At 42.7% G+C, this 12,425-nt stretch overlaps 1 protein-coding gene across 2 annotated transcripts in view; it reads left to right on the top strand.

Moving 5' to 3' along the window:
* LOC138825226 (receptor expression-enhancing protein 1) overlaps positions 1-12,425 on the top strand; it is a 111,263-nt gene that overhangs the window by 75,635 nt on the left and 23,203 nt on the right. For both annotated transcript variants that reach the window (XM_070019627.1, XM_070019626.1), the window contains exon 5: positions 5,956-6,069. In XM_070019627.1, coding sequence (XP_069875728.1) covers positions 5,956-6,069 — 114 coding nt within the window. The remainder of the gene's footprint in view (positions 1-5,955; positions 6,070-12,425) is intronic.

The raw sequence follows: 12,425 nt of genomic DNA, 5'->3' as shown, positions 1-12,425 counted from the left end.
CCCTCAGCTCTTCAGCTCAAGACTAGCGCTCTACTACTTGAGCCACAGTGCCACTTCTGGCTTTTTTCTTTTTGCTTATGTGGTGCTGAGGAATCGAACCCAGGGTGTCAAGCATGCAAGGCAAGCGCTCTACCACTGAGCCACCTTCCCAGCCCCTTTTAGTTTTTTTATTAACATAATAATTGTGCATACTTATAAAGTCTACAGTGTAATAATTCAGTGCATATGTATAATTATACTAATTAAGTCAGAATAATTAATATTTCCATCTCCTTATTATTACTTTGTGTTTGGGGCCTTCAAATTCCTTTCTTCTATTCATAAAATATGTACATTATTGTGACCTGTAGTTACCCTTATGTGCTTTAGAAATACAGAAATATTACTTCTATCTGACTGCATTTGGGCACCAACTATTGAGTTCTGTCCCTCCCTCAATCCCTTCTCAGATTCTAATCTATGATTAGATTGACATTTTTAGCATGTGCATATGAGAGAGACCAGGCAGTTTTTAATTTTTCAGTGTTTGATTTACTTTTAAAGTTTTTAGTAGCACACATTAATTATACAAAGGAGTTTTATTGTGATTTTCCAAATTTCCAATTCTCTTGAATTATTTCACTAAACATAATATCCTGTAGTTGCATCCATTTTTGTTTTAAATGATAAGATACCAATCTTTTTTTTTTTTTTTTTTTTTTTTTTTTGTGTCCAGTCATGAGGCTTGAACTCTGGGCCTGGGCGCTATCCCTCAGTTCTTCAGCTCAAGGCTAGCGCTCTACCACTTGAGCCACAGCACCACTTCCAGCTGTTTTCTTTTTGCTTATGTGGTGCTGAGGTATCGAACCCAGGGCCTCAGGCATGCAAGACAAGCGCTCTACCACTGAGCCACCTTCCCAGTCCATAGGATACCAATCTTTTTATGGCATGTAACATTCCATTGGACGTATAGTTTATTTATTCATCCATTGATGGGCAATTGAAGTTGATTCAATATTTTAGCTTTTATGAATAGTACAACAATAAAGTACAAAAATAAAATGCTTATCTCAGTATGTGTAGGAAAAAGCATTTGATAAATTTCAACATTCCTTCATGATAAAAACTTTCAACATGGGCTGGGAAGGTGGCTCAGTGGTAGAGTGCTTGCCTTGCATGCATGAGGCCCTGTGTTCGATTCCTCAGCACCACATAAGCAAAAAGAAAAAAGCCGGAAGTGGCGCTGTGGCTCCAGTGGTAGAGTGCTAGCCTTGAGCTGAAGAGCTGAGTTCAGGCCCCACGACCGGACCCAAAAAAAAAAAAAAAAAAAAAAACTTTCAACATATTAGACATAGAAGAAAACATACTCAGTAGGGAAAAACTGAAAGCTTTTCTTCTACTATCTTCTACTATCAAAGATGTCTTATTCACTCACCATTCTTACTAGCTCATTCACCACTCTTATTCAACTTAGTACTGGAAGTCATAGCCAGAGGAGGGAGGCAAGATAAATAAATGAGGCATATGAATTACATGAAGGGAAATCAAATTACCTGTTTATAATTGTTAAGATTCTACATAGAGAAAAAATTGGACTTCACTATTCATCTATAAGCACTGATCAATTTAGTGAAATGACAGGACACAAATCAACATGTAAAATCAATAGCATTCTTTTTTGAGGGGGTGGAAGGATGCTGGAGATCAAGTCCCAGGATCTCATACAAGTACTAGGCAAGTACTCTACCACCAAGCTACGACCCCTGTCTCAGTAGCTGAGTAGATAGCTAATCATGAACATCTTCTCCTTTTTAAAGTGTATTTTTGTACATATCTAAAAGCAGTGATGAAATTTTATAAAATATATTGTTATTATTGGTTGTAAGGCATTACTATAAATTAGAAGAAAGACAATTTCACTCATAATTTTACTCTCCAGGGCTGGGAAGGTGGCTCAGTGGTAGAGTGCTTGCCTTGCATGCCTGAGGCCCTGGGTTCCATTCCTCAGCACCACATAAGCAAAAAGAAAAAAGCCGGAAGTGGCGCTATGACTCAAGTGGTAGAGTGCTAGCCTTGAGCTGAAGAGCTGAGGGACAGCGCCCAGGCCCAGAGTTCAGGCCCCATGACCAGACCCCAAAAAAAAAAACAATAACTCTCCAAATTAAACTTCCTCTGTTCTTTTTGCAGATAACTGTGTGCATAGACTGTATACATAGACAGTGTACAATTTTACTCAGACTTAAAAATAGTTTTAAAACTTAACATATGCCAGACATGGTGATACCTGTGTAGGACGAGCTATCTGTGAAGCTGTGGCAGGCTTGAGGCATTAGTTGAAAGGCAGTCTAGGAAACATAGTGAGACTCCATCTCAAACACAAATAAACAACCAAAAGAAAAACACCCTAACAATTCTAGGCACTAATGTCTCCTGCCTACAATCCTAACTATTCAGGAGTTTGAGATCTGAAGATTGAGGCATGAAACCAGCTCCAGCAGACAAATCTGAGAAACTCTTACTTCCAATTAACTAGCAAAAAGCTAGGAGTGGAGCTATGGTTCAAATGGTAGAGTGCCAGCTTCAGTGAAAAAGCTAAACAAGAGCATGTGGCCCTGAGTCCAAGCCCCAGTACCAGCACACACCAACCCCCCCACCTGCACACACCAACCCCCCCACCTCCACACACACAACAAAGATAATTTGCATTCTGAGATCTTAAGCATGTTTGCACATAATCCATATCTTTGTACTCTTCATAATAACTCATGGTGATAGAGCTCTTTCCTTCCTGCTAGATACTTAGATTGTTTTCTTCCTGTAGAAAATACTGCAGTAAACACCACCTCATATAGAGTTTAATTTCTTCCTTTATCTAAGAATAAATAAGAGTGGGATTAATGGATTAAAAGGGTCCAACATCCTATAAATCATTAGTTATATTGCTTTCTAAATCTGATTGTGTAGTAGACTTTTTTTCAAATGAAATAGGATGTCTATAGGTGGCTCCTGTTGATATTTATTTCTGTAGTTCTGCAAGATAAATTCTCTGGATTTCTCCTAGGGGAAGAATTTGGGGAACACAGCAGTTGGATAAGCGGGCTGTTGTAGACATTTCTGAAAATCCTTTCAGGAATCAGGACCATAGCTCTTCCTTTGTCTCTGAAGGATTTTTGATCTGGCCACCATCCTACTCTCCCATAATTTCCCCAAATACTGCCCCCCCCCTCAATCTGTCAATGTCATTTCCATTGAAGGAGAGGTAACTGCCTCTTAAGAGCTGCCAAGAATCACTGGCCTAGTTGGTCATATCACAGTTAGAAGGCTTGCTGCTGCGACCTCCTCGGGAAGCTGTGCACAGGGAATCCAGGAGGGCTGCTGAGCCCTCCTACACCCCTCAAAGCAAACACTGATGTGCTGAACTTCAAATGAGCCTGAGGTCTCAGGCCATTGTCTTACTGAACTGCTGGAGCTATAAAATAGCCTTTCTTAAAACAATGATACTCAGGGCTGGGAAGGTGGCTCAGTGGTAGAGTGCTTGCCTTGCATGCCTGAGGCCCTGGGTTCGATTCCTCAGCACCATATAAGAAAAAAGCCAGAAGTGGCGCTGTGGCTCAAGTGGTAGAGCGCTAGCCTTGAGCTGAAGAGCTGAGGGACAGCGCCCAAGCCCAGAGTTCAGGCCCCACGACCGGACCCAAAAAAAAAAACAAAACAAATAGATGCTGGAGCTATAAAATAGCCTTTCTTAAAACAATAATACTCACAAAACAACTCAAAACAAATAGAGGAACAGCATAAACCGGAGTTGATCCGAATTTGAATCAAACTGATATTATACTTGGCTTTGGTCCAAGAAAGAGACCTCAGTTCTGTTTTCCACTTCACTTTTACATGCTTTATGAGCCCAGATGACTTTAATTTCTCTTTGCATCCCAACATCTACATCTATCTACAAAATAACCACCATTTATTTCTATATCTGGTTCTTCTTCCCATTGATAGATACATTGGACAGTATTTGTGTTTTTGATTTTTGGAGCTTGAACCCAGGCCTAGTCACTGTCTCTAAGCTATTTTGCTTAAGACTATCATTTGAGCCGCAGCTTCACTTCTGGCTTATTGGTCATTAATTGGTGATAAGGGTCTCACAGATCTTCCTCCCCAGGCTGGCTTTGAACTGTGAATCCTCAGCCATTAGCCTCCTGAATAGCTAGGATTACAGAAATGAGCGACTAGCACCTGGCCAATATTTGGTTTTAGACTTTCATGACTATAGAATAACAAAATTTTAGAACTGCAAGGGTCCCCACTCCTTGAAGGCAAGGAAGGTACCTCTGGCTATCCCTGACAGAAAACAGCTGTTAGGCTTAGGTTTCATTATTCTTCTCTTCTGGTCTCTTCTGGTCTCTTCTGGCTCTTCTCTTCTGTTCTCCTCTCTTCTGTTTTGTTCTCTTCTCTTCTCGTGTGTGTGTGTGTGTGTGTGTGTGTGTGTGTGTGTGTGTGTGTGTGTGTGTGTGTGTGTGTGTGTGTGTGTGTGTGTGTGTGTGTGTGTGTGTGTGTGTGTGTGTGTGTGTCTATACTGGAGGCCAGTATAGAAAATCAGTGATCAGGCAAGCTGGCTGGCCCAGCACTCAGGAGAAAGAAAAGGGAACAGAGACTTATTTGACCATGCCAACTCAAGGCCTTGTGCTCTCATTTGGCTTTTTTTTTCCATTCAAAATTAGTATTCTTCCACTTAAGCCACTTTTTCACTTCTGGATTTTAAAGCCACTCGTGTCTGGCTCATTCTCCTTACTTTTCAGAAGACAAAATTGTGTAGAGACTACAACAAAAACAAATATTAGGAGCCAGTGACTCATGCCTATAATTCTATGTACTCAGGAAGCTGAGATCTGAGGATTGTGGTTAGAAGCCAGCTTAGGCAAGAAAACCTGTGAGACTCTTATCTCCAATAAACTATCAAAAATCTGGAAATAAAGCTGCAGCTCAAGTGATAGAATGCTAGCCTTGAGCAAACTAATCTCAGGGACAGTGCCCAGGCCCTGAGTTCAAGGCCTAGGACTGGTGCATGTACATGCGCACGCACATGAACACACACACACACACACACACACAGAATATTAGGGAGGTGAAATATGTATTATCTTGGATGTGAATACCAACAGGACAAGGGAAGGCAAATGGAGAAGGTGGATGAGGATGAATATAGTCAAAATACTTTGTATATGTGTGAAAATCAGATAATGAAGCTTGCTCAGATAGGTTTGGGAAGGGGAGAGGAGAGGAGGAAGAATGATAGAGGAGGTAAGTGTGATCAAAGTACTTTGTATCCATATATAAACATGTCTAAACAAAACTCCCATACAGCTAATTGATGCTAATAAATTAAAAAAAAATTAAAACACAACAACAAATAAAAACATGTTCAGAGGCTAGGTATGGAGCTAGTACCTAAGGATGAAACCACCTTGGGGAATCAGAGGCAGAAGGATCTGAATTCAAGACAGACTGAACTACGTAGTAAGACATTGTCTCAAACAAAAGAATAAAAATAGACACCAAATATAAAGTAAGCCAAGGCCTTATAGCCAGTAAGTGGCATGTCTGCAGTTAGGAGCTGGATTTTTGGCGTTTTCTCATGCTAGGTTCTTTCAATGTTTATGTCCAGAGTCTGTGCCCACTGCCACTGGGCATAGAATGGCAGGATTGTCATATCCCTGGAAGTTAGAGGAACTTTATAAAGAATTCTAGGGCGTTGTTGGCCAGTAAGTTGTAATTTTTTTAAAAAATTCTCTTTTAGACTCACCTGCATCTCTTCTGTCTGTCTCTACCCTCCTGTTTACATACATGTATTCCAGTTGTCTATGTTTCAGGCCAGTGAGAATCAATGATCAGGCAGGCTGGCAGGCCCAGCACTCAGGAGAAAGAAAAGAACACATTTGAACATGCCAACTCAGTGTGCCCTGTTTCCTTTGACAGGAAATTGATGATTGCCTGGTCCAAGCAAAAGATCGAAGTTATGATGCCCTTGTGCACTTCGGGAAGCGAGGCTTGAACGTGGCGGCCACAGCGGCTGTGATGGCTGCTTCCAAGGTATTGTGTCAGACTCTTGACCACCATGACTGGCAGGTATCTCAGTCCTTCCAGTCCTCCCTACCTGTCACACCTGCCACTCACACAGGACAAGCTAAGGGACTATTCAGTGTTCCTCTCTGTCTCTGTCTCTGTCTCTGTCTCTGTCTTTCTCTCTCTGTCTTTCTCTGTGTCTTTCTCTCTCTCTCTCTCTGACACACACACACACACACACACACACACACACACACACACACACACACACACACACACACACACACACACACACACACACACACACACACACACACACAAAATGTGTTCAATATCCAAAAGTTCCTAAGACCCAAGGTCCACATAGTCCCAGGTTAAGAATCTGGAGGTGAAACCTGAGAGACCAAAGAGAAGGGGAGGGAGATAGAGAAAGGTACTTCTCTGCAATTAACAGCTGCATTAAGACAGTCATCAAAACAATAGCCAGAGACCATCTGAGTGAATGGGTAGACTCACTTCGTGCTCATGTGGCCCAGCAGAGCCAGAAGACATCCAGGATCCTAGAGCAAATTGGATGGTCTTAATGTGAAGGACAATGACTTTCAGAATACTAGTAAATAAAGTGAAGGAGGCTTGAAATAAACATTTCTCCTGGAATATTGCAATATGAACCTTCTTTCTCTTTTCTGCTTAGCCCTTTGGCAGTGTCTTCTGTCTCTCTCCTAGCTCCTTCTCACATCATACCATCATTGTGTCAGTTTCTCATTATTTCTTCAGACCTGAAGAATGAAATTGGTGGAACATTCCTTCTTAAATTTATCAGGTTTCCCTAGTGTTTCCTAGGGGCCACCCCTCCCCGGGAACCCAGATGTGGGGTGAGGGTCCCACTGGTAGTCACACTGGTATTTTGGAAGACATAATAGTTGTATTAGCAAAGGAAGGTTATAAATCCTGGATGGTGGCTCTGGGTTTGGAGGACAGAGGAGGTAGAGTTGTGCAAAGGTTTTGGAGAGGGAGATAGATACAGATCTTTGTGCTCTGTGAGCTTTGAGTGGATGGCAGAATGGAATGTGCTGAGAACCAGCTGTCTCAAGGGGTGGAGCTAGGTTCCCAGGGTCCTGAACTAGAAGGAAGCCAATGGGAAACATTTCTTAGAGCAGGGCTTAGCACACAAGGTTGGGTGGCTATTTAAAAGCCCCATCTGCCTGAAGTCAGGAAGTGCTTGGGGAAAGTGGCACTGTGGCTCAAGTGGTAGAGTGCTAGCCTTGAGCTGAGGAGCTCAGGAACAGTGCCCAGGCCCAAAATTCAAGACCTACAACCAAAAAAAAAAAAAAAAGAAGAAGAAGAAGTGCTTGGGTCAGGTGCTTAGAGAGAGGGGATGAGACCCAAAAGGAACAATTCTATTTTCAGAAAAGGACCAGCGCCTTCTGTCACACATACCAGTGGGGACGTGTCCAAAACTCCATATGTTGGTGTCCACAGGACCCTCTCCTGCCTTGGTGTAATAGGTCTGGCTAGGTGATGAATCCCAGAGAGCCTCTTGGGAAAGGACAGTTCACTTTGATATCCAGAGGAGATGTAGCAGGATTTACAAAAAGCAGTGACAACCCAAAGAGCCATCAATTGTAAAGCTCTTGTTTGTATGCTGAAAGAAAAGAGCGCTGAATCCATCAGGCCAATCTTGTAACACAAAGTCAAAGAAAACCTTTCTCAGTCCCTTTCTGTACCCTATCTCTGCCTCTGGAGCCTAAAGGAAGTTTGGTAGTACTTTTTCCTCAGGTTAGTTAGAGAGCCTAAGTGTGGTGTATTAGTCAGATGTATTTGCATCCATAACCCCACAGGGCTATCCTTTTTCCAAGTCTGCCACAAACTGGAGTCTTTATGCCCTTCTGGCCAGTCACCTTCTGTTCTCCTAACTATCAGGATAAACTTGTGGTCCTATGATTTCTCCAGTCAGGCACCTTACAACAGCTCTAGACAGTCTGAAATTTGCCTCAGGAAATAACTGCTCATTAGTTCCACTAAAGTAAGAGCAAGGGACATCTGCTTTGTGTTGAATTTGGTTTCAGACAAGAAAATAGAAGCTTTGCTTATTCTTCCTCAATATAAGTATCTGAAGAGAGGAAACACATCTCTTCCAAAAATAGTGCCCTATATTTTTGAAACATGTGTGCTTTGCAGGGGATTGGGGCAGTAATAAACTCCCCAGATCTGGTCAGGCTAGGGAAGTACATCCATAGTGTCCATAATAATAGTACCAGGCTGGGTCAGTGGATGGTGACTTACCAGTGGGTCAGTGAGTCCATATCCAGTTTTCATGCCCCAATCCACCTGGGAAGTTTTTTTTTATGTTTTAAATAGATGCTCAGATGTGTGGAATCAGAATCTCGAGTAGTGAACACATGAATCTCTCTCTCTCTCTTTTTTTTTTCTGTCATGGGACTTGAACTCTGGGCCTTCCTCAGCTCTTCAGCTCAAGGCTAGTGCTCTATCACTTGAGCCACAGAGCCACTTCCAGTTTTCTGGTGATTTATTGGACTTTCCTTGCCCAGTATGGCTTTGAACTGCGATCTTCAGATCTTGTCCCCTGAATAGCTAGGGTTACAGGCGTGAGCCACCAGCACCCGGCATGAATCTCTATTTTTTACAAGTTTCCCAGATGATTTTTAAAAGGCTAGCTCTGCTTGAGGCCCCATGCAGAGCCAAGAGCACTGGTTGTTAGGGTTCCTCAAGTTAATGTATTTTTCCTGGGATGCACATTTAGCTCACTAGAGCATATACTTTGAAATGGAAGAGAGCAATGTATGTGTGTGTGTGTGTGTGTGTGTGTGTGTGTATGTGTGTGTGTGTGTGTGTGTGTGTGTGTGTGTGTGTGTTAGGGTTCCTCAAGTTAATGTATTTTTCCTGGGATGCACATTTAGCTCACTAGAGCATATACTTTGAAATGGAAGAGAGCAGTGTGTGTGTGTGTGTGTGTGTGTGTGTGTGTGTGTGTGTGTGTGTGTGTGTGTGTGTGTGTGTGTGTGTGTGTGTGTGTGTGTGTGTGTTTCTCCAAAAGTTAATGCCAGTTGAGAAATGTAGTAAGTTCTGAGCAACTCATGCTTAGGTGACCTGGCCATTGTGCTTACACATATACTTACACAAACCCATCTGGACAGTTCATTCCACCTGTAGTGCTAGGCTAGATGGCACATCCTGTCTTATATGAGAAGGCAAACATTGTTACACGGAGCATGTCTATGCTGTGGTAGGACTACAAATTCTACCAGGTGATGGGATCAAAGAGCCAGATCTTCCTCCTTCTTCTGCTCTTTGTTCTATCCTTTGATGGCTCTAGGAGGGTACTGTGGAGCTAACACATAAAAATAAAAGATCTGAGCCGGGCACTGGTGGCTCACGCCTGTAATCCTAGCTACTCAGGAGGCTGAGATCTGAGGATTGCGGTTCAAAGCCAGCCCGGGCAGGAGAGACTGTGAGACTCCTATCTCCAATAAACCACCAGAAAACCGGAAGTGGCGCTGTAGCTCAAGTGGTAGAGTGCTCGCCTTGAGCTGAAGAGCTGAGGGACAGCGCTCAGGCCCAGAGTTCAAGCCCCACGACCGACAAAAAAAAATAAAAAAAAATAAAAAAAATAAAAGATCTTCTGAGCATAGTAGTAGTTAATCCTTATTGCCATAATACTGAGCCCTGAAGGACTGGGGGAGCTGGGGTGCAGGGGTGTGGCTCAAGTAGTAGGACTTTTGCCTAGCAAGCACAAGATCTTGAGTTCAAATCCCATACAAAAAAAAAAACAAAAGAAGAGGAAAAAATCTGGAGGAAAAAGAACTTTATGTAATCAGAACCTTATTCCAGGAACGTCATAAGTTTCTGACCTGACCCAATCAGCCTATTGTGTATAAATTAATCAAAGGGAAGGCCTTGATTTTCTCCTAATACCTCCCTCCTGTGAAGGTATTTCCAAGGAAGAGAAGAGATAAGGTCTGTCCTTTCTCTGTGTGTCTGGGTCTCTCTCATTGCTGAATATATGGGCTGAGGACTCCAGAATCCCAAATCTGTCCCTTTGCCCTTCAGAGGAATGCCTCCTGGCCTCCCTCGTAGCTTGCTTGCATGCAGTTAATCTTCTTCTGTTTCAGCTTAGGACTGTGAGACATAACATGAATATTTAGAGTTCACCATGGCAACTGGTTTTGGATGCTGGGATTATCTAAATGGTTATAGGCAATCAGCTGAAACATTTGGAAGTGTTCTGTGCCTTCTGGTCTCTCAAAGAACCACTTACAATTGAACTTCCTTTTGTTTTTTCTTTTCCCTTTTTGCCACACTGAAAATTGTACCTAGGGTTTGCTAGGGAAGCACTCTATCATGAGCTATTCTCCTAGCTCTGTATCTTCACTTTCCAAAACCCATGAAAGCAGAACTGAGCAAGACTTTTCACCAGTATAGATTTACTCTACATGCTTCTGTCATTCCTGTCTTGGATTCCTGTTTTTTCCCCAGTGTTTCTACTTACGATGATACCTGTTCACCTCCTTCTGCTGAGTAGAGAGGTGGAATCTTGATGGCCAGCTGAAATACAGGGGCCTGGAATCCACATAGAGTAGCTGGTTGGATGTTACTTGCCCCTTATGTTCCACGCTTTCCTATGGTGCTTAGGGATCCTGAAGTATCCCAGGTTGGGGCCAGAGAAGAGCCTGGTTGAAGCTAGAAGACCTCAGGGAACAGACTGAGATCATTGAGAATAAAGAGCTAGTCCCTTACTTATGGGACAAGGGTGCTCATGGGCACCTCACACTCCCTCCCTTCTTCTCCTCCTTCAGTGATGGATGGATTACTCTGGGCCCAAGCTTTCTCTTTTCTTTCCCTGCCAGCACCATCTCATCCTTTATCTACCTTCAGCTGTCTCACAGTATAACTTGTTTCCCTGTTGGTTTCTTTGCCTGCAGTTCAAGTCCAGTGTTTATGGTTTTCTGCCGAAACCTCCTTGTCTTATTAGTACCTTTCATCAACACTCCACTAATGACAACTCTTCCATCCTCTGTTATTGCATAATTGCTAACAAAACCAGAATCCTCTCAGACACCCAGGGCTCCAAGTCTCAATCATTTTTGATACCCTACCTTTTCTTTGTGTGTGGGTTTTTTTTCTTTTGGCAGTGGGAGGTTGTGCTATCCTGGAGGCTAAACTCAGGGCTTAGGTGCTGTCCCTGAGCTTAGATACACCACTTTCTTAAAGTTCTCTCTTAACGTTCTCATCACTGAATATCAGTTGTTTTTTTTTTCCTTCTGGGCTTTTTCCCTGTCTGACCCTGACCCTCCCTTGTAGCTAGGACTCTCACAAAAGTCGTCAGTGCTTTTCTCCCTTTCCCTTTGAGGGTTACACAGTCTCACCCCAACTTCTAATCTAGTTAATCTCACTTTACCTTTCTATCCCTTTTGGTATTATGCCCTTAATACCACGTTCTTATTGTTCTAGAAATAGCAGCTATGTATACTGTTTATAGAATATTCTCTTTCCTGCCTCTATTTTTTGCTCTTTTTTGGTCCTCTGTCTGTGTCTATTTCTATCTTATTGAAATCCTGCCAACTTTTCAAGGCCAAATGCCAACTTTTCTATGAAACCACCTCTGATCCTAGCTAGAACTGCTCTGATTCCTTGGTCTTCTAGTGGCATTCGATTGTAATCATTTGTATTTGCCAGTACTAGAGTTTGAACTCAAGGCATGCTAGGCAGGCCCTCTGCTGCTTAAGCCATGCCTCCAGCCTAGCCATTTATATTTGCATCCCTGGTAGGTATTCACTGAGTGTTAAAGGAATGAAAGATTGTTGTGCATCTTTTTAGTTGCCATGGTCAATAGAGCAGTGCTTAGCAACAAGTACATCCAAAGTGTGACTTTTTTGGAGACGAGCAGGCTACGTTGAAAGTCCCACTCCTTCCTGAGATATATCTGTGAACCTCAGTTTTCACTTGTAAATAGGGAATGCTGGCACATCCTGAGCCAAAATAGTTCTTAATTGATAAACATGAAGACTTCACTCAATACAGAGCTCACAGCAAATGCTGAATAAAGGCCACTGAAACTCACTTCTGCTTCTCTGTCATTTTGATGTTGATTACCATCTTCTCTTTACTGCTAAACAGAATAAAACAAGTCAGGTCTTGGCAGTAGGAAGTTATTTACAAGGCAGACTCGTCAGGCTGAGTTTCCCACAGCTGTCCCATCAACTCTCATGTGCTTTGTCTTTCTGGTCAAGCCACTCTTCCACTTGGGCCTCTGGTTTCTTCCAGGGGGGCTTCACTTTTTGCACAGTTACTTTTCTTCTTCAACCCTGGGTCCCTGAGAGGCAGCTTACAACAGATGAGCACCTGCCACCTGTCAATAAAGA

Source organism: Dipodomys merriami, unplaced genomic scaffold, assembly GCF_024711535.1.
Source record: "Dipodomys merriami isolate MVZ:Mamm:240054 unplaced genomic scaffold, mDipMer1.0.p SCAF_136, whole genome shotgun sequence".
Classification (NCBI taxonomy): Eukaryota; Metazoa; Chordata; class Mammalia; order Rodentia; family Heteromyidae; genus Dipodomys; species Dipodomys merriami.
The sequence above is the reverse complement of the archived record's forward strand: the minus strand, read 5'-3'. Positions and strand labels throughout refer to the sequence as shown.